We start from the raw sequence: 23,778 nt of genomic DNA, 5'->3' as shown, positions 1-23,778 counted from the left end.
ATGAATGCAAAAATTGCAGACACTTTATATCTAATTGTTTTGCTTACCAGGAATATAGAAAGTCAAATAAAAAAGAATCATTATTGTCAACACATCCTAATGCACAGTGGGATATGGTAAGAACAGATTTTTTTATGTTTGATAATTACAACTTCGTCTTGATAGTAGACTGTTGCTCCAGATATTTTTAAGTTGCCAAGTTAAAAAATATATGAGCAGGCATTATAATCACACAAAGTCAGTGTTTGCAAGACACAGAATACCACAAGAAGTAAGGAGTGATAATGGCCCACAGTTCTCCTCAAAAGAATATGGTCTGTTTGCAAACACCTGGCGATTTTAACACCCTACATCAAATCCCAAGTATGGGCTGGACATCTTTTAACAACATTCAGCAGTTAGTATACAATATCATGTCCATGGGCTCTATGTTGGACTTAGTATCAATGGCATTCTTCCAAAAGGAGGAACACAGCTTATCTTCTCCCACTCCGAATCCCACAGGACATGCATGGAAATCAGCCTTCAGAATGGCCTAAGTATTAAACAGAGCTGCCTATGCCATAACAGTAGCTGTGAATTTACAGCTGGTGGAATGATATGCAGTGCTCTCTACTTTTGTCTTATTTAAGAGTCACCATAAGTCCAAGCTTCATTTGCAACCTTTATCTTTTGATCTCCTATTTAATGGTCATGTTGATGGAATCTGCAAACAAGCCTCCAAATAGACCAATTTCCCATCCCCACAACCTCAGTATCAGTACTGCTGACTTTTTCATATATCATGCTTTCCTTGAAATAAAGAGCCACGTCTCCATCATCAGGTGGTGACCATACTGTTGAAGATGCATTTTACCAAGTTATTGATTCCATACTTGAGCAAGTACAGTATAAAGGGTTGTTGTTTGACAAAACAGTTACTTCCACTGAAAAATGGTATGATCTGCTTCACTAGAGGACAGTGACCAAATTTATACACAACCATCCTGACCACATGAGAAATCAACCAACTGATACAGAAAATCTGACTACCTGGCTATCACAGTATCATATGCTCCACTGTGCTATAATTATAGAAATATGATGGTGCTGTTACAACAGTTCAATATTTTTTAAAATTTATATAACAGCTGCTATATTTAATATCTTTTTAATTTCAAATGCATGCAAATATAAAAATTATGGTTTTATTTAAACATTGTAATAAAAGCAGATCTGGGATAAAATATTAGGAAATGGCTTCAAATCAACCAATGGTTTGCGCTGATTTAACTTGTCGTGCGGGATACTGGCTTAGACAAATATTGCCACTCAAACTCGGCGCCTGGGATACAAGCTAGGTAAACTCAGAAACGTTATCAAGGCACTCAGGAGTTGAGGGAGGTAAAGTACAACGAGTTATCAAGGCAGCAGGGGTTAATGTGTTAACACTATAAAATTTTGTCAGTAAAGTCTATACATAACTCGAAAATAAATACCTGTAATGATCCAGATTGAAAAATATTTAATAACCTTGTTGTGTTATTAAATATTTCATAATGAATATAAACCAACCAAAGTTATGGAAACTAATCTCTCTTGAAAATCACAACATACAGTGACAAAAATCTTTAATACGAATCTTCCACACATGTATGACCAAAGGAATTGTAGCATGAGAAAAGAGTTACAAATATACAGGAATAACAGTTGCCATGATCAACAGTTACCATTATCAGGTTTCAAATAAGCAACATGTGGGGCAGTAGAATTTGAACACAATTATCATTATGGACAGTTGAAAAAACTGCATGATTCAGGAAGTCAGTGACATTAAATTTGTGTAACTGGGTCATATTCTTCTTAAATGCTGGTTCTGCATCATTTAGTATTTGTATGGTGTGTGAGGCCTGTCCTTCATTTAGTAAGGGTTAGTCGATCATATTCTGTATATAAGGGAAGTGGGTGTTGGTATGTGGTATTGTAATTACATATGGCTAGAGAAAAGATAGAGAGAGACAGATACATGTAACAGAGGCATGCAGAATTGTAGCAGACTGGAATAAGAGAACTTATTAGACTGGCACAATGTATCAGAAAACCATGTAGCTCAACTGCTGTGTAAAAGAATTGAAGAGGTGGACAGAGCATTATTATGAATATACATGTATATACCTGTAAACAGTAACTATCCCAAATGATTAAGCGATTTATTATACACAACTGAGTTCCCCTCTCTCCAAAGCTGGAAGAAGAGAACCTGCAGCTCAGACATGTTGGAGAATATTCTGGTAAGTTGTCTTTACAGCTAAGCTGGAACTGAAACAACAAATGGCTTTCAGGTGAGATTTTGTAATCTTACTATCCTTCTCAGTCGAAAAGTGTGGTATTCAACATTTTTTAAATTTTGCAAAATCAAATGTCTAAAAGAGGAGAGAAAAACGCCACTTCTACAATTAAATGTATCTAGTGAAGCAGAAAACTGGTTATATTCACTCCCAGAGGAAGTGCTGTCTGATTATACGGCACTGCAGTCACAGAAATGGGAGGACAGATTCTTCCCATCAGAGGACTCACAGCACAATCAAGTGTGAGATCTATATTTAGTGGTACAGGCAAGTGACACTGCTCAGTTATCTGGAGAAAGTGAAATCAAAATGGGATGGACCTGGGAAAACCAATATCAGAAATCTTTGACACTGCAATAAATGGACTGGATTCAAGTGTTTTGATCGTTCATCTTGGTGAAGGAGACCAAATCACTGGAGGATGTGGTGAAATATGAAAGCATGGTTCATTTGGTGGAGGCAGTAAATTCTAAAAAGCTAGGAGAGATCTTGAACTTGAGAAATTCAACAACTGAAGCTTAAAAATAACTCTTAAAGGAGACTAGAAATCAAAATTTTCCTTTTACGTATTTAATTCTCTACAGATTGTAATTCGACTTTAATGTTTATAAATTAAATATCGTAAGCGGGCAGTGATTATATTGCGTGGAAGATACCACGATTCCGTAAATTGCCGAGTTTTTCCGAGTTTTAATGAGACGACAGATCACGTGGTACCGTGACGCAATACTAGCCAGTCCTCGAAACAAACATAAACATTGGCGAGCGAGGCAGACAGGGGACCACATTTTGGTAATATCTCTCAATTTGGCGCAGCGAAGTCCCGATTATTACATTATGTCTGTCAATTTTCATTTGTCAGAAGAAAAAAACCCAACCCCAAACCATTTTTAAATATAACGTATGCAATCCACAGTCTAAACTGCCACACTACTGACATCGTAGCGATATGACTGAAAAATTGTTAAAGCTACGTTAAAAATTCAAATCACACACGTCTAAACCCGGCACTGGACGAAATAATTAATATCATACAACAGTTTTTTTCTTCTTTTTTTCTTCTTCAGTAAATAGAACGTGAAGATTAAACATTATTCAAGTAAATTTCAGATTTTTTAAACAACTACAACAGTACTATAGTAAAAAAAAATAATAATTAAAAGAATAAAATTGTCACCAATTAGCTTAAATGAATTATCACGTTGAAATTTTCTCTGCAAACAAAATCGCATCTCCATTTCCGCCAAAGAAATTCGGCCAGTTAACACCTGACATTCTTCTACCGTATATGAAAAGTTTAATTACCATGATTAAATTACAAGGAATAAAACAAAATATACCATGCAATATATGTGGCCCTAAAGAACTAATTCTGAATAAATATTTTAATCAGCAAACAGTGTTACATGCATTAAGACTTAAACCTAAGGAAATAAGGTGGGGCATAAAACTTGAGAAAAACAGTTGCCACATGTACGGTAACTTTTGACTGCAGATTTGAACTGTTAAAATGAAGTCCATGGCATCGTAAGTAACAACAAAATAGGCATCGTTTATTTGGTAATCAATTGCTGGTGCTTACACATACACACACTGTCGAACATGGTTTCTTTGAAGTATGTCCGAAGGGCAGTCCTTTTCACAAGATCAATGCAAGGATAAGGATTCTGTTCATTAGTCACACCGGCTTTATTGTTTGCGTACTTAAATCAAAACTTTAGCTATTTTGCAGTTTAGCCAGAATATGCAAAAGGGACTTGTCATGGGGGAATAATAAGGCGTATCACAGCGAGAAAAGGCACGTCAAATGGGCGGTCGCACAATGGGGCAAGGGGGGGGGGGTCAATAGCCCCCCCCCCCCGTTCTATTGTCAGACAGTTAATGTGAAACTTTGACCTTTTTTTTTTAATAGCTGCTTTTTAAACTGCCCAAGGAATAGTTTTATATCAGTTCCAATTAATACAGATTACGTTTATGCATAATACATGTATACAATGCATTTTTTTTAAAAAATTAATTTTTATAAGATTACTGAAAATTGTGTTTTCTCGAAACACGACAGGTTTAGAATCTTATTTTTAGCAAAGCTTCCATTTGATTAAAATCAAATCTAAATTTCACCTAGGACAGTGGTGATTTGATTTAGATTGTGCCGTGTTAAGGCATGTATGTCAACATCTTGAAAATACATTTACTCATTTCACCAGCGCGATCAAAGTTTCCTCAGGCAAACAATTTTTGTTTCGACAAGCCTGACGGGCACCTCACTTTGAATACAGGATGGGCCGGAACTAAAACCAGAAGGGGCACAGGGTGTCGGGCTATCAGATTTGTTTTTAGCACTGCTGTTTTAGATAAAAGATATGTGGATTGATTGTTGCATTTTGTGGTCACTTACTCGTCCTTCTGCCTATTTTCGTAACTGACACGTTTAACTCTTTTCCCAGGATTTAAAATGTCCAAAGGTATGTCTGGAACAGCGCCAACTTTTAGTCTAGGCCTAGCATTTGCGTATCTTTGAGCTGCTATTTTTTCATGATCCCTCTCGTAACATTCCTTTGAGAAATGTAACGAGCACAGTGCTGTATGGTGTTGCTTTGAAATCAACTCGTTTGTAATAATGTACCCATTCTTTCATGATGCCTTTATCTTTCGGAAAAGAAAAAAATATTATGTCCACAGGCTTTTCTTAATGTTCTATTACACCCTTAAGCAACGCAAAACGGTATTGTCTTTTACACTGGCAACTCCCACTTGGGCTGCTGGAGTCGCTACTATGACGTCAGATCCCGAAAGTAACCGAATAGGCGCGGAAATTTTGCATACGAGGTCACGGAAATTCAGCTCCTAGAAGATAGGCCAATATTTAATTATTGGCATTACGGTCGCAGATGATACTTCAGAATAAGGTTTTCTGCTATAGTACTTTTATTATTATTCTATATTTCCATTGGTTTCTGGTCTCCTTTAATGCCCTACAGAAGGAAAGGAGCATTTTTTCGTTTATATTCTTGAACATCAACCATCTGCTCCCAACTGGTACCCATGAAATTTAAATGAAAATTACATGTCTGATAGATGATGAATAATTTCAGTAAACCAGCATGGGGTGTACTTGATTCCTCCAAGTCTAAAAGCAACTTAAATAACTCCAGTTTCTCTTGATTTTCTAGAGTATTGATACGGGCTACACATTTGCTTCATAGTGGTAGCTCCATCTGTACAAAAAATATACAATAGCTGTAAATATTGCAGCCTTATAACAGGAATAAATAAAAGAAAAGTAAATAAAAATCTCATTAAATAGTCCCTGGAATAATTCTAATTTTTTTCAATTAAAGAAATGTCAAACAAAAACCAATAGTAAAATCATCATTTTTAAATTTTTCTTAGCACATAATGAAATAGGAGAAATTATTTCATGTGAAGAAATAATCCTCAGCATGAACCAAGTTTTTTTTAAAGAAATATAGTTCTTCATTTCTTTACAAGATAAGCAATTGAATCCTGCCATAAATATTATTATAAACCTGATCTGTTGTTCCCAAATTAAGCATTAATTCTGGCTGCACATTCCTTTCAAACAATATTATCTTCTCCACCCTCTGATAGCACAATCTCCTTTACAATAGATTTGTCACTCAGAGTCCATTTTGACATTGTTTTCAGCATGGTCTGGAAAAATAGATTTGTCACTCAGAGTCCATTTTGACATTGTTTTCAGCATGGTCTGGAAAAAATATTTAAAATCATAGGATCTATAGTAATATCATACAGGTCATGTGTGTGCATTTACTCATCTTAAATGAAAAATAAATGACTGTTTCAAAATTTAATACTAATTTTGTTTAACCAAAGTCTATTCAATCCCAGTTATTGAATGCTCTGCACCTTAAGTGTCATCAAGAAACTTCCATATAAGAATTATCAATCGACTTTTACACTGGTGTCCTGGGTCAAGAAAAGAGCACATCAAATTTTTTAAATTGTCACAATATAGGGTAGTATGAATGTGCTTATCAATATGTATAGCTTTCATTGTGACATCACAGCATGTGACATTCAATCTGGATCATATTGGATCACACCTTTAGGCTGATTTTGTCACAAAATGTCTATGTACTTTAACATAGATTTGTCATTTGTACTTCTTGTGGCTTGTAAATAATAACCTTCCAAAGGAAAATGGATGTATGAAGATTCAAACAAAGAGAATCATTGCCATTTAAAAGTAAGTACAATCAAATTCTAAAAAATGAGACCCATTACTAAAATAATCAGTGATGAACATGACCTGTATAATTTTGACTATAATTAATAGGAAAATGATCTATGAAAAACAAATCAGCAAATATAATGCACTTTCTCACTGACGACAATTTGCAGCAGTAAAATGAACAATATACTGTCATAACCTTTGACACCAATGTTATATCGCAATTCTCCTTATGACTTAACACCAAAAATTTCTTAGAACAGGTACAAATTTTGTGTTAGATATGTTACAGCATGAAATAATGGTTGTTTTATTGTCAAAAATATCTATTCTACCAGATCTGTACACAGGCTGCCATTAGAACTCAAAATGGCAAAAGAAAAACCAACATATGTATGTATGTATGTATGTATGTATGTATGTATGTAACCCCCTTTACTACTTCTCTTGTGAAAGTGTGTGTTTGTACGCAAGGGTATAGTAGTGTGTCTATAAACACTGCTTTACCTTCCTTGTGTGATAGTGTGTGTTTGTATGTAACACTATAGTAGTCTCTCTATAAGCACTTAATACCCTTCCTTGTGTAACAGTGTGTTTATATGTAACGATACAGTAGTGTATCTGTCAACACTTCCTACCCTTCCTTGTGTGATAATGTGTTTTATGTGATGATGTATAGTACTGTATCTGTAAACACTTCCTACCCTTCCTTGTGTGATAGTATGCATGCATGTAAGGGTATAATAGTATGAATAGTCCGAGTTTCCTCTGACCCTTGCCACCTAAGTTTTGATATTTGGATATACACCCCAACATAAATGTCCAAATACTAAAATGGGGTGGCAATGGTCAGAGGAAACTCAGACCTTAGTATGAATGACAGTCAAAACTTGGGTGACGGATATTGTATAAGTGGTGCATTTGAATAGTAAAAAAAATATCAGACCATTTTAACATTACCATACCCCGTTTGACTCCATAAACACTTTTGACCCTTAATATCATTCCCATGAGAAAAACCAAAAAAATATAGGCAACTATATCATTATGATATGATATGACCCACAAGCGATCCCCCACATATGCCTGTATATGATTTGACAGCCAAGCATACCCCGCATGTTTATCAATGGGTGCCTATATAACTAGGTATGATGCTGTTACAACTCAGAGCCCTCACAGAGGATTTGCCTATAGTGGAAATGGGAGAAAAGCAATAATCAGTATGATATACATTTAATCACAAAACATATAAAAAAATTAAACAACTTCATTTGTTTGATTTTGTTTGAGTGTTTTCAACATTTTATTTCTTCTCTCTTTCAGAGAGAGAGAAAGAGAGAGTGCAATTTTAAAGCATTAAAAATCTTTGTTGTATTTTACAAAAGAAAGATTTTTCTTGTTTTTTTTTCTTTGCATAATTTGGTTATTTATTATTCATTTTAATGGTTGTCTTGTGTCCAGACTGAATTGATATGCATATAAAGACATTTATAAAACGTTTTTATCGCTTGAACACATTTACCAACCAACTATATAAGAACTATGCAATTATTGTGGACATCAAATTTTGGCACGTGTAACATATATGAATATGCAGTATTTGGTAAAAGCATAATCAACAGTTTTAATTGGTTATGCAATTGAATTTTGTCTTGTCTTTACAATAACAATAGATATACAATTATCAATGATATTTTAGCCTTTTCTCCTCAAATATAAATCAGCTAACCACTTTTTATGAAAACTTAGAAAATAAAAACTTCAAAAATCTCAAATGGAATAAAAAATAAACAAATAAATATAAATATATTAAGTTCCATGACTACACGCTATTCTTTGTTGCTGTTTGCTAAAATAGAATATTTTATATCGTTATGTATATTTGTGTTCTGGTACTATACACACACACTGTCAAGTACATTAATGTCAGCTTGGAGGAGGGGGACAATGATTAAAAAGTCTCAGAACTGGAGAATATAATTTTATGATTATTTCCATCGGCAACAAACTGTAAAATATTAACTTTTGATTTACTCCATTACTTTAATATTTCTTCTTCGTCGTCTTTACGGTCCACAACAGTACATTACTGTGTTTAGGGTGACAAACCGGGCTCACATATAGTACCGGAAGTTATGAAGTTTTGGATTGGAGTGGAGCGTAGAAGGACAAGATGGCTGAATATTTAGCCTCCATTTTTGGAACAGAAAAAGACAAGTATTTAAATAATTTTCTGTCATCTTTATATTTCCATGCTCAGTTTGGTGCATTTAAAATACATTTTTTGACATCTATACATAGAAACCGGTTTTTGAATCAAATCAGTGACGTACATTAGCAGCCACAAAGAACCACGGTTTGTCAAGGCGAGTTTAACGAAACGTGCTGGAAGCTAAAAAATATAACCACGAATAAAATACAGTTTGCTTAGTGAGAGACAGAGCTACAGCTGATAGGCACTCAATTACGACGGACACTGTCGGTTTGGATATTTCTTTCTAGAAATTTATCATTTTTCTATATATATCCTGTAAATCGATAATCCCCCCCCCCCCCCGTTTATTATAATACGTCAGGTCATGCATGCGCATTTACGCATTTTAAATTAAATATAAGTTGCTTTAAAATTTAACGCTAATTTTCTTTAAGCAAAGTCTGTACAATTCTGGTTAGTGATTGCTCTGCACATTAATTGTCGTCAAGAAACTGCCAGACGAAAATTATTGATCGCTTTGGACTTTTACAGTGGTGGCCATGTACTAAACTGGGTCAAGAAAAGAGCACGTTGAGTGGAATCGTCTCAACATAGTGTAGTACGAATTTGTTTATCAATGTGCATAGCTTTAATTATGTGCGACATTCAATCAGGATGGTACCTTCAGGTTGATTTCGTGCAAAAATGTATATGTACTTTATTGAATTGTCGTATGTGATTTTGGATTTTTAACGTAGCTTTAAACATTTTCCAGTCATATCGCTATGATGTCTGCAATGTGGCAGTTTATAGTGATATCTAGCACTGGGGCATCATGCCGCAGACATGTAGCATGATGTCCCACCCAGTCACATTATCATGACACCGGGCCGACCAGTCCTAACACTAAGCTTTTAATGCTGAGTGCCAAGCGAAGCAGCTGTTAGTACCATTTTTGTAAGTCTTTGGTATGATTCGGCCAGGGATCAACATAGCTGCCAACCCTCACGAATTTGGTGTGAATTTCACGACTTTTTCAGCGATTCACGGATTCACGCCGCAAGCCAAAAATTCACGAATTCTCCAATCCTCAATTATTTTAAATTTTTAATAAAATAACCGATTTCCCGTTAAGCGCTAGTCATGATATTAGCAGTTGCCGAAACGGTCCGGTACTGCTGGACGCGATATTAGTAGATCTACAGCCGATTAGTACAGTTGGCCCAGTAGCAAGCATTTTAGCCTATTTTAATCTGTATGTATAAGAGTAGTTTTACAAATGCTTTTGAGAGAAACCAGGGCCTAACCGGAATTTTGCTCCGCGCAAGCGTCACTAACACTGATTTGAGTTACGGTTCAGCATCGCATGTACGATTTTGAAAACGTCTTCACCACTAAGAAAAAAGAACTCTATTACTCAAAAAGTGAAGTTTAATTTGGAATAAATAAAAAATTGGCCGTGCATTCTGCTATTAAACATCGATATTCATCATGCTTTCTGCACGCAGTGCACCATCGCAAAGACGATGTGAGGAAGCACGTCGGTTGCATAAAACACATAGAAGTTGGGAAAATTAAGAATTCGCAGATTTCAGCTCCGGAATATTTTAAACAATTGGCGGAGGAAATGCAGGCTACCAACACTGAAGCATTATTTGTGAGTTTTCTTGTCGAACACAATCTACCTTTATCAGCTGGAGACCATGCTAAACATTTGTTCTGACAAATGTTGCCAGACTTGAAAATCGATTCCAAATTTTCCTGTGGAAGGACCAAAAGTGCTGCAGCTCCTGTGCATTCCTCACAGCAACAGTGCAAGCGAAGTGTATTTTCTCTTGTGAGGAAAAATAAGACTTTAGCCGGCAAGAAGTTTGAACTGTTTAGAAAACAAAGTTACGATCAAGCAGTTGAGGAAGTTTAAGTCTGTCACAGTATCATGTCTTGATAAATAAATATTTCTGCATATATGTAGTGTTTTAGTTTTATATTGCGAACTTTATATAGTGTAGTATTGACGGTCGGAGTGGTCAGAGTGGATGGAGTTATTGTCATGGTATTTTTCACGAATTCTTGTCTAAATTCACGACTTTTTATCCCTACTTTCACTAATTGTGAGCCTGGAAGGTTGGCAGCTATGGATCAAACCCACGACCTCCCGCATCCGAGGCGGATGCTCTAACCACTAGGCCACCGGAGCGGTTGAATTGTCGTATGTACTTCTTGTGGTGTGTAAATGACCTTCTAAAGGAAGATGGATGTATAAGGATCCAAATGAAGTGAACAATTGCAGTTTTAAAGGCATTTTGAATCAAGTTCTAAAAATTGACACCCATTGCTGAAACAGTCTGTTGTACATAGATTGTATCATCATCCTCGTCGTAAACAACCATTACAGTGTAATTGTTATTCCCATGTGGATCTGGATTTCAGAAATTTTAAAATTGCTTTTTCAGGTCTTGATGTCTGGAAATGTTGAAAAAAATGACTAAAATGTCTTGAAAAATCTTACTATTTTGTTATTACAACTGTGTTAATCAGAAGTCAGTGATCTTTTGTGTTAGAGAGAAGTTTTAGTATTGAGAGGTCTGGACAATTTAAATTTTTGGTCCAAAATTTAGTATTGTAAATTTGTGTCAGGAACCCAATAATAGTGAAAAGCACAACCTCATGAAAATCTAACAAAAAAGCATCATAAAACGGGTCAAGTGCTTACTTATGAATGGCTGATTTTTAAGCTTGGAAGCATATGCATTGTTTTTTTTTAATATTGTCATCATGGTCTTAATGGACAGAGGAGCCATACTGAGTCAGTCTGAAAGACTCATCTGAAGACATGTAATGGCAACATATCATCTTTCATATGTTCCTATCCATGAAGGTTATTGGATATTTTTCTTGGGTTGAACACTTTCCTATATTCTAACATTTTATTTATTTTCTTTCCCAGGGTCAACTGTTCCTTTTATTTTAAAATTGGTGCCTGTCGTCATGGAGAGAGATGTTCAAGATTGCACAACAAGCCAACATTTAGTCAGGTAGATATCAGTCTTAGTAACATGTGAGCTTTGTTCATATCCACACAGAATTGATGTTTAGTTTTTAGCTCTACTGGTAGCAGACAAGAGCTTATGGGATGAACTTTTATCCATACTCTGTCGTTCATACCTTGTTATAGGTACTTCTAAAATGCTTGGGGGATTGCCATGACACATTGCACACATTCATCCAGAGGTCTAGTTGGTCCTAAATGAAAATGGTGCTGTTCAGACAGTGGCAGACATCTTGAAAGTATTGTCTCTATTCCTCCTGAGTGTATGGTTATATCAACATAATGCTTTCACTAAAAAGGCTTTTATTTTCATATCCAATCTGTCCACCACAGCAGCCAGTTTGAAAACCTTGTCAATGCTATTCCTTCTAAGTGGAAAGTCTTATTAGTATCGGGTTTTCACAAGATGACTTTATATTGTGTCTGCTTGGTCCAAATGCCAACCAGAGCAGCCATTTTGGAAATCTTGCCACCTCACTTCCATGATGGAAAGTCATATCAACAGAAGTTTTCATTAGAAGACTTTATAATTTCTGGTTGGTTCTATATGAAAATTATGCTAATCTGACATCCACTATGGCAGCCATCTTGAAGATATTATTATTTCTACTTGTTCTAAATGGAGAGTTACGTCTACATGGGGTTTCCACCAGAAACTAAATATGATATTTAGTTGGCATGAATGAAAATGGTGCTGATCTGATTTCAGATATATCCACCATGACTGCCATTTTGAAAATCTCACTCCTCGTAAATGGAAAGTCATATTGAAATGGGGTTTTCACTAGAAGATGTATTTTGGTGTCTGATTGGTTCTGAATAAAAAGCGTTTGTGATGTATATTTGAAGCAGCTTTTTAACATACAAAAGAAAATCTCTGACTTTCTAAATGAATTTGGTTTATAAAATAAGTTGGATCCTAAGACTTCAAAAGTAAAACCTTTTTGTTTTAAGATCTTTGTAACTTTTACTTGGCATTATATAGCCTGGAGTATGCTGATATTCACTGAAACCATATACATACAGTTACTTTGCTTGAAGTTCACCAGACAACAAATAGATTCTTTTTTTTCATGCAGTTACAAAAAGTGTTTAAATTTTTCTAAACTTTTATGTTTATGAAGCAGTTATAACAATCTTGTCTGTTTTTTTGTGTGAAAAATATGATCAATAATTTTTTAACTGATCTGGCAGCCAGTAAGAAAAGTTATTTCATTGAAACATTTCCAAAGTCTTGAAACAATTATTTGCACATTTTGTATAAATTGACATGTAATTTCTGTTGAGCTTTACTCACAAAATGCTGTTTACAAATGACATGGTAATAATATAAGATGTAAACCTATGTATGTTTTCAAGATATGTTACCTCTTGTGACATGCATTCGTGTTTTATCATAAACTTTCTTTTTCATGCAGACTGTTTTGCTGCAGAACCTGTATTTGAACCCACAGAATGCTGCCCTCACAGCTGATGGTTCCCACAGTAAGTATTCACAGATATATTCCATCTCTGTTTTCTCTGCTTTGTTTTGCATGCAACACAATCACGCTTTGATTTGCTTCATTTTGATACATTAGGTACCAATGATTTGGATGATAAGATTTCATTTCATAAACAATTACGCTTACATGGTGAAATGTACTTATGACTTCTTTCCATTACATGCCCTAACCTGCATTCTTTAACATGGTTGTTTTGTAAAGCTTGTGAGCCCCCTACCATTTCCAATATTTTCAGAGACAAGTCTCACTTGTGTACTACTCTGTTTTCTTTTATGGTGAACTTTGTTCAACTATCAAAAAATGATGCAAGCAGCAGATTCTAGCCAAATTAATGTTGGATTCAGGACCTTCAGATGACAGAAAAACAGGTTAAAGTAACAGAGTTGTAATTATTTGACCAAGTTGAATTAAAACAAATGAGGTCAAAGTTGGCCAGCGTATTCTGTTTATTGTAGGATATCAAAGCTGTCATGTTGCAAAAGGTTACCTGTTTTCCCTAATAGGCTAGTGAACTGCATAATGCTATAGCCACAGATAGAAATGTCACATAGAAAGTGTTCTAGAACATTGATTCTAGTAAAAAAAATCTTGATTTCAAATTTTACTGCAGTCAAGGCAGAAACAAACAAAGGAATTGATCTCCGAAACTTTTATATGTCATGGACAGTTTGGTTGAATGAACAATGACATTCAGAAATATTTAGTATTTCCAATTGTGTAGACAGTAACAAGATATGCCAAATATGTTACCAAAGAGAATAGACTTTCTGAAGATTTTGGACAGTGCACGCCTGTCAAAAGTGAACCTGAGGATAAGAATGCTTGCTTGGACAAAGCACAATTTTAGTTTTTTTATTTCACATGGTTACGTATAGATCCATAATCTCACTCAGTCAGTATTTGTATGCAGTAAGGGTTTAGCTTACAAAAGTATACAGCAGAAAGAACCCATCACTGATGCTGCATTTGTCAGTATGGGGCATTTTTGCAGTGTCCAAATAATCACATGATCAAGTATAATGTGCAGGTGCATTTCATTCATAACTGACCAAATTAAAGAGTATACACTTTTAGAATTTAAGTTCAGACAAGTCACAGGAAGTAAATCCCATTTCATTCATAAATGACCATGTTAACGGTTGTCTATTTTTAGAATGCAAGTTCAGACGTACCACAGGAAGTAAATCCATTTGTACATTTCAATATGCTCGTGTAATGTTTACTAAAACAATTTTAACTTTATCCTAAAATTTCCCAATTTTGTATATGAACAATTTGAACGATTTTAATGTTATTTCTGTTGATTTCAGCAATAAACTTAACTTGTTGTCACCATGGCTGTATTTTGTACAAAACATGTAAAACTTTAGGTTGCAAACATGATTGGTTCTTGGGAATATTTGTGAAGAGGAATCTTGACATAGCAGTTTCATTGGGATCTATTTACATTTGTTGTTGTTGTTGTAGGGTTTAACGCCATTTTTTAGCACATGATAGGCTATACATGGCAGCCAGTATTAATGGTGGAGGAAGAACCTGGGAAAACCCCCAGAAAGAACCACTGCCCCACGAGAAGCTACTGGCAAGCTTTCTCACATACCCACGTTGGCTCTATCCAAGACTCGAACCCACACAGACAGGTGAGATGGCAGTGATCCATAACAGAGAGCACTTTCGGCCACTCGGGGCCCCTTACATGTGTCTGTCTGTTCATGATCACTATAGATTAACATCAGTATTAAAGGGTTTTAATTCTTTATATTAAAGACAGATTTAACAAAATTGGTGTGTGTAGATGTTTCTGCAGTTTTAATAGCGGTAATACAGTTCCTGTTTGCTATTGCATCATTTTTCTTTTCCGATTATGTACAAATGTACACACACAGATGGATATCCTGTTTGTTGTCAGTGGACAGATGTTGAGTGGGACAGAAAATTGTCAAACTTTGTATGAGAGTAAGAAAGGTTCCTCTTCATCCCAGGACAACCCTCTCTGTTCTTGGTTCTGGATTGCTTCTGGTCATGATGAAGTACGCACCCTTACCCACCCACCCCAGTGGGTCTGGAACCAGGAACAATCTCTCTTCTGAGATTGCAACAAGGTCTGATATCAGTACCTGTTAGAGGTAGATCATTGGCCTCTCCTAAGGGAGCTAAATTGTCATTGCCTGACTTGGATGAGTAGCGCCCTCTGCTGACTGATAAGAGCTAGTTGCACCTTCCCAAAGACAGGGAAGAACTACACTTTTCCTCATTGATATCTGTTGAGCACTCTGGTCTGCCAGACAAAGTTTTATCTGTCAGATCTGTAGATCGATCTTTAATAGTGACCAGTCACCAGAGAACACTCTTCAAGAAACCAGGCACTGGGTTTTGATCAAAGATCTTGGAACAGTGACCCATTACTCGGTGTTACTGCAAATTTCCACATGCTTTGATCATCCATCTAAAGAAGAGGATTGAATCAGATTCCGCTTCTTTCCAATGTTCCTGTTTAGTCCCAATGGGATTTGGTTGCCCACACTACCAGGTTGATACTCTACTTTATCCTCCATTACATCATGATGTGTCTGCCTTAGTTTCAAGGTATGTTAGACATGGTAGTCCATGGACTTACTCCTGACGTGTCAGATGTTGTCCAGCAAAAATGAGTTGGGTGACCATTCTCCTCTTGGAAGATCGTTGATGAGGGATCTAATTTGCTAAGGAGTAAAGATAGTATTGTTCGATGGATTTCAGTGTCTCTCACTCCAGAGAAGGAGACTAGGAAGGACAGCCCTGTATTGTCATGGGAGTGGGTTGAGGATGACGATGCCCATTCAATTCATATGGACTTGAATGAGTTTTAAGATGAAATGGTTGTGGCAGATCCTTCACTTCCATTAGAGTCTCTAGTTTCTTTCCACTTCTGTGTCAGATGGAGGAGTCAGCTCCTTCCCCAGACCTGTACACCTAGCCTTCATGGGCATAGGACACAAGAATTCTTTCCAGTCTGGTACAGCTTTCTGGGGCCCTGAGCAATGGTTTATGAGGTAGCGCAGATGCATTCTTGTCGCTAAGAGGACAACAGACAACAAAAGGGGTGGTCTCTTCCCGCCCCCTTCTAAACTACATCCACTAGAGAACAGGTTGATTCTTCTGCGAGGACCCTTAAGCCCCCCCTGCCCCGGGTTTTCTCTCAGTGAAAACCACAGAAGCATTGGAACTAAAGGCTCACACCCTGGTGACAGTTAATTTTCATGCCATCTTTTCCGCCTCCTTCAAATCATTGTCTCTAGCAGCTCCTGGAGGCTGTGACTAAAACTTTTATGCTCTGTCAGTGTCCATTCCATTTACTGCAGAGTTTATCTTCTTCTACAAAGCTGCCATCTTGGAGATGTGCAAGGTCTTGCTGGGCCACACTGCTTGATGCAGAGACACTTTTTGGAAGTATCGTCCCGTCGATGGCATCGCAGGATTTGAGGGACCAGCTACACCACTCCCTAGCCTGAACTCTTGGCCAGTTGAAACCTGCCAAGAAGCTTGCCCACCCTGATTGACATATTTTATCTTCCAGCTTTTTAAACAAGGGTCAACTTTAAAACAACCACATAATCAGTTCAACACTCTTGCCCTACACTACACCCTCTCTAACCCATCCCCAATCCTATACCAGATAAGGCAGTTGTAGAAACCAAGGGAAGATGTCTTTGGAGGCCTATGCAGTCACCTCTCACATTCTGATTGTCTTTCTCTTCCCATTGTACTACTATGTGCCTAACCCTTTTTTAAGAGGCTTGGTTGGGCATGGGAGTAATAGCAGTTCACTTGAGGTCTTTAGGAATCATCATCTGTCATTATGTCTACCACCTCCTCAGCAATACTCTCATGAAGGGCCAATCCTTCTGCTGGGTGGCTGTGACTTGTCTGGATCTAAATCCCAACCTCCATAATTTGAATCTCATCCCTTGTTGGGACTTTGTAGGTTTAGTTTCCACAGGGAGACTTCACTTTTGCCAAATATAGTTTCTGCTTTTGGCCAACTGGAAACCTTATGATGACCTGCTATTGGCTTGAATTCCCCATGGATCTGATTTTCATCACCACTTGAGCTGGTGGCTCGATTTAGATTATTTCCTGACCAGAGTTCTGATTTACAGCTGAGAATCCCACTCCCTTCTGTACACAGATGCATCAGAATCAGTCAGGATGAGGTACAAATCAAGAATCAGAGGACATAGTTCTTCAGGGACTGGTCTTGGGAAGAGGCAACCCAACAGCATCAACAACCAAGAAATGCAGGTTGTGTTCCTATCTGTGCAGTGGTGAGAGAGCCTTGTAGGGTGTTATGATCGCCTCAACACATTGGTAAAAGTGTACCTCTGGTACATGACCTTTCACTTTTTGTGGAAGTCTGCATCATTCTTTGATATGCAGTCTTGGATCTGCCAGTTTCTGGGCCAAAGGACTTTTCTGAGTAGAGAGCTCAACCAGATAGGTCAAGTGGTCCACAGTAAATTGTCTCTGCTCCAGTTGGTAGCAGAATCACTTTTCAGCAGTGGTGGAGGACAGTAGTGGACTTCTTTCCCCTGAGACTGAACAGAGAAGCTCCTCTTTATGTCTCCAGCAACAGGTCAGAGGGATCTGGGTTGAGGACAAATTAAGCGTGATGTGGGATCACCGGTACACTTATGCTTTCCAACCTTCAAAATAAGGTTCTCTACCACATATCAGCTTGACCTCCCCCCACACCAATAGAGATGCAGTATGGAGAATATTCATGTAATTGGTGTAGTAGGAATCTGTTGAACCTAATTTTCTCTCTTTAACTGTATTTGTGGACTTCTCTTCCTTTTGGAGGAAAGAAAACTCTTTGTACTACCATTAGGGACTCTGTTTTAGCTCTAATAAAGTTCTCTACCAGTTCCACCATTGGTTCAGATCTTCAGCTTTCTTATCTCATGAGGTATTTGAGCTTCAGAGACAAGTATGTCATTAATGCATTATCAAACCCTTTATGAAGCTTTGACTGAAGCTTCCTTCTGGAACTTTATCGTTGAGATGGTTTTCCTGCTGTCCATTGCATCATTGAGAAGGAGTGAACTCCATGCCTTATCAATAAAATAGAACTGTTATGGTTCATTTGTAACTATGATTCTGTTTCTTTTCTTTGCCAACCAAAGTTTTTGGCAAAGAATCAGCTATCGTCACTAGACACTTTGCCTATTTAGATTCCCAGTCTTGGTTGTATCTCTGATGGCAATCAAGATAGGGTTCTTGGTCTAGTTAAGGGATTTGGGTTTATTTGACTTACGCTAAAAGGAGCAGGAAAGGTTGGAATTGTCCCTTTCTCCCTCTCAAGGGTTCCTTTGATATTTTGACAGGTCACCTTTTCCAGATGGATTAACCTCACTATTAAAGAGCTTTTCAAACTCTCAGCTAGAGAGCTGTTTCTTTTATGCACCTTAAGTCCTTGAGGTTAATGATATTGCTGCATCTTGGACCTTCTTGAATGACTCCTCTTTTAATAATGTCATGCAAGTCACTTTCTGATGATCTTGCTTTACCTTTTCATCCTTGTACCTTCAATCTTTGGCATACCAGAGTGAAGTAATTTACTCATTGGGTCTAGGCCATCTTTTGGGTTAAAAATGCTCTTAAAGTAAGTGTAAGTACATATTTCTTTCACCAGTTTTGTTTTTGAGATCATCAGTCTCCCTGGTAATTGCTAAATGAAACAATGTAGGCAATATGTTACTGCTTTTAAATTGTTGTTCTTTTCTTTGGATGGGGTAAAATTAATTATATAATACTTAACTGCTACTGTTGCAGTTATTCCTTCCTGCTCTGATGTCCTCTGTAGCCTTGGTCCAAGTAAAAAGAGAAAGATATTCTGTATGTTGGCTACGACTATGGAACCAAACCAGGTCATAGTGTTTTCAGTTTTGGGCCTCTAACATTACTCATTGAAGAAGCGAATATACAACTCATACTGGGGGCTTAGTTTTCACATAGAAATGAAAGCTGTGTAATAGTAGCCAGTAAGTATTATATAATTAAAATTAATTTTAACCCCACCCCATCCCCCAGAAATACATTTTCATATCCAAGTGTCACATAATCACTTTTAACCTCAACATTTGAGAAATTTCATATTTTGTAGTATTGTTAGTCTTTTCTATTCATTTTTAACTGGACTGTTTTGAAGAATAGATCTTATGCACTCACCTGGGTGTCTTTGTCTGATTAGTGTTCATTTGGTTAAAATGTTGAGACTAGCTGCTGTACTTGTTATATCTTTTACGTAATTGACATGGTGCTTAGTTTGAATGCACCTGCACATCATTCCTCTTTAAACAGCCCTAGCAAGTATTGCTGGTGTATTCATGTTTTTCTGAAATCTTGTTTGGGACAAGTTATTTGCATTAATTTTTGTGTTCAGCACAGTTTCTCTGAACATTTAATACCAGAATCCAAAAACTTCCTTGGTTCATGCTTCAGTATGAGTAATATATGCTCAAAAGAAGATCACCTTGAGCTGTATGTATCACATGCTTTAAAGACATTTGCTGATTTTCTATCTCATACAAACCATGGTTAGGTCTTGCTGATCTATATTTCATTCTTTAGCAGCTTTGTTAATTTCAATTTTTTGTGATTTTCTTAAATAATAATAGATGTTGTATGGTCAGGATCTTGGTGGAGGCATGCATATCTATGTTTACTATATGCGTATTAAAATAGATCACTGTGGCAAACCTTTGATTTCTCTTTGACTTTGGTATATTGTCACATTTAAGTTGGTTTCTCTGGCACTATTCATGGTAGGATAATGAATCCTATTGCTGTGATGCATTTCAGTCGGATAAACCAGTGAAGTAAATAAGGTGCTTGTGATCTTAATGTCAAAATTCCACTGGCTGTGATATTTAAGGTAGTATTTTGAATATTGCATGTCACAGAATTATAAAAGTTGTGGATGGTGATGCATTTCCCAGAGAATTGCAACAGAAATTGGTCACCTTAAAAAGTTAATTCATATCATTTCATATCATATCTTTGTTCTTAGAATAATTGAACTTAGCTGTCTTATGATAGCTTGTTCTGGTTCTTTTTCAGACATCTTCATTTACATTTCTTTATTTTCATTAGTCATTGTATGTTTTGCACAGTTGATTTCTTTTCAGTTTTAGTTATTTTCCATTTTCCATACTAATTCTGACTTCCACTTCTTTCAGTTTTAGTTTGAGTTTCCATTGTTAGACTTGAAATATTTGAAATAATTTGCATTTATAAATATGTAATCATTTCACTTTTAGTTGGCCAAAGCAAAATGAGATTTTAATATTGCCCCATATCATTTTTGCATTCATTAGTCACTGTATGCTTTGCACAATTGATTTCTTTTCAGTTTTAGTTTCCATTGTTAGACTTGAAATATTTGAAATAATTTGCATTTATAAATATGTAATCATTTTACTTTTAGTTCACCTGGCCAAAGCAAAATGAGATTTTAATATTGCCCCATATAATTTTTGCATTGTCAGTCCATCAGTTAATACCCCTGAGCAATCAAGAGGCTGATTAAATTTTGATATGCGAGTTTATATCATCAATATGACACACTAGTCTGATTATAAGTGCCATATTAATGATGTGATCCTGCATCTGATCGGTTCACTTTTTGAACACTGTAGCTGCCATATATCTAATCTAGTTTTGATGAGATTTGTTTGGTAAACTTGAATCAAGATCTCAGATGATTTTGATTATGAGTGACATTAACTTTGTTATGTTTGATTTAATTTATATTTGATTTAATTTAATTGTTTGTTAGTTTTAAATTCTTATTGTAATGTAACTTTACTGGATTTGATATTGTCGAGAAATTCAGTTCACTTAAGACTGATTTTTATTTTTGACATAAACAACTTTATGGAAACATTGTATTTAATGATGACCTAGATCCTGACCTTGATTCTGAAACTGTGATAGTTTGTAGTAAACAACTTTTTAAAAAATTCTTTCTCAGAGTAAGATTTATAAATTAAAAGGAATTCAGGCCATACTTGGAGTATGTGACAAATAACATGTAGCAATTGTTACAAACTCTGGTTTTTCCAGAGAATTGACCCATATCTGTGCATCTGTTTTGTGTTGTAGTTAGTTTTAGTATTGATGTTTTGAGTAATAATAATAATAATTAGTCTTGCCTTAACACTTGAGAAGTTAAAGTGTTTTATATTGTGACCAGTTTGGGGCTAATTATTTTAATTTTCTTGAGATTATATTTAAGAAAAGTGATTCTTTTCCCTGGAAATACTAGTGCTCAAAATTAATTCTTGGACAAAGACATTTATTGAAATTTACACAGAATTCAAAAACTGGAATTTTATTTTTTGTGATTCAACAAAGAATTGTTGACACATCAGTATGACGCTGACTACAGTATACGTCATTGCCTTTCATTTTGGATTTCATTGGGATTCTAACTCAATTTCATTAGAGCTTTTTATTACTATGACTTCTATTTTTTAATTCTTGGATTATTTTTGATTTGATTCATAAAACAATAAGTTCTTTTTCTCATTTTTACCTTGTTTTTGTAGGGAAATAAATTTCTTGTTAAATTTTGTAAAGCTTGTTGTCATCACTTTTTTTCTTGTTACATTTTGTAAGGGCCAAAACACATAACAGCTTACATAAATGAGTGATATTGCATCTAATTGGCTGATACAGCTAAGACTAGAAGCCTCTATCCAATCAGATTTTGATGAGATTTGGTATGTAAACTTGTAGCATCAAGATCTCAGATGATTTTGATCATGAGTGACATTAACAGATTTAAATGAGTGATATTGCATCTAACTCGCTGATACAGTGAACACTGTAGAAGCCTCAATCTAATCAGATTTTTATTGGACTTTGTGTATAACCTTGCACCATGGAAATTAGGTCAGTTGTGATCAATAGCCATGATTAATAATAAGGTATATATCATTTGCTGAGCTTGTTATCACCATTGATGTTTTATTGCTGATCAGTTTTTATTTGATTAGTTGATCATTGTTTATAGCATTACTGGAAATTCAAGTGATTCTAGTAATATATTCAAACCCTAGTATAGTGCTTGCAGTTGCCATTTTTTAAAGTTATTTTTACAAAGAAAGGACTTTGATAAGGGCTATCTAAATCACAGGTTTGGGATTGTGCAGAGTGTTTTTGGGGTTGAATGGTCCGAGTTGTGGTCACTGCCAGAGAAGACAAATGATTTTTGCACAATAGTATTAGTTTTCTATCACTGACTTGCACCAAATTATTTGGATGGATTGCACTTTGGGTAAGGAGAAAGAGTATTGAGGTTGGGAACAAATAGTCAAATGTCAAGGTCACTGTGATGAAGAAAAATGGTTTCTGAAAAAGTTGGTTTCTGCCATATGCCTTTGACAGATCTTTTGGATGGCTTACATGGGTAATAAAAAAAACCTATTCATTTTGCAGTTAAACTACCCAAGGTCAAGGTCACTGAATGAAATAGGAAAATAGTTTATGCAACAAAAAAAAAAGCTATAGTTTTAGACAAATGGTACGTACCTTTACTGTGTGAAGATGAAGCTTCAGGAAGTGGCTGTTTATGGAATCCTGTTTGCCTACTACTGGTCCCTGATTGCTAAATCACAATTCTGGAATGCAGCTTACTATGGACCATTTCTCTTTTGGCTTGTATATAGAGTAAAAAGGAATCTGGGGTCTAATGGTCCTGGTAAGACTGTTTAGAAAATAATGGTTTCTGCATGTTATAGTTAGTTTTATGACAAACAGTGAGGTTATTGAGACCTATTGGTTAATAATCTCCAGAGTCAACCTACATCGATGACTATTAAACATTGGACAGGCATTTAATATGCCATCATTGTTTTCTCATTACTTATGGAAAAGGAAACATGAGAATTTACTAATAATGCAAGGTAGCCTCTATGCTGAACAATAAAGTGCCTCTGTTGCTTATAAATAAAGGTATCCAAGTATGATAATTTCTATACAGATTGAAATATGTGCAAGAAGGAGATTCTTACTTCAATAAGAACATTTTTATTGCAAATACCATGTCCAAGTTTATTAATTTATTTGCATATATTTATTGCACACAAAAAAACTTACTGGTAATCACATTGAAAATTTTGAAATATTCAAAGTCTGTTTGATATTTGTTTAAACTAAGTTGCTAGTATTGTCATTAAAATACCTGGAACATTTGCTGTTCTATACATTGTCAAATGTATTGTGCATCATTTTATAGCTTTTCATATACTCAGTAACTTTACTAATTATTTTAAATGTATGTTTTGTGTTTTTGGCTTATAATAATTAAAAAACAATGTTTTTATCCTGAAACACTTAACAGATCTGACAGACAGAATTACCACACATGAATAAAACTATCAGAAGCATAAAGAATGTTTAATTAAGGTAGCATGAGAAAACAGGAAGAGCTTATGTGATTG

General features: G+C 35.8%; 1 protein-coding gene across 4 annotated transcripts in view; it reads left to right on the top strand.

Moving 5' to 3' along the window:
- The first annotated feature begins 8,614 nt into the window (after window positions 1-8,614).
- LOC149793696 (splicing factor U2AF 26 kDa subunit-like) overlaps window positions 8,615-23,778 on the top strand; it is a 40,192-nt gene continuing 25,028 nt past the window's right edge. For 3 of the 4 annotated variants that reach the window (XM_089967683.1, XM_089967684.1, XM_089967682.1), the window contains exons 1-3: window positions 8,615-8,763; window positions 11,688-11,775; window positions 13,208-13,274. In XM_089967683.1, the coding sequence (XP_089823809.1) occupies window positions 8,720-8,763; window positions 11,688-11,775; window positions 13,208-13,274 (199 nt within the window). In that variant the 5' untranslated portion in view covers window positions 8,615-8,719. The remainder of the gene's footprint in view (window positions 8,764-11,687; window positions 11,776-13,207; window positions 13,275-23,778) is intronic. The other variant, XM_089967685.1, reaches the window with a different exon arrangement.

This window comes from Sinohyriopsis cumingii, chromosome 8, assembly GCF_028554795.1.
Source record: "Sinohyriopsis cumingii isolate HCF-2022 chromosome 8, ASM2855479v2, whole genome shotgun sequence".
NCBI classification, from domain to species: domain Eukaryota; kingdom Metazoa; phylum Mollusca; class Bivalvia; order Unionida; family Unionidae; genus Sinohyriopsis; species Sinohyriopsis cumingii.
The sequence above is the reverse complement of the archived record's forward strand: the minus strand, read 5'-3'. Positions and strand labels throughout refer to the sequence as shown.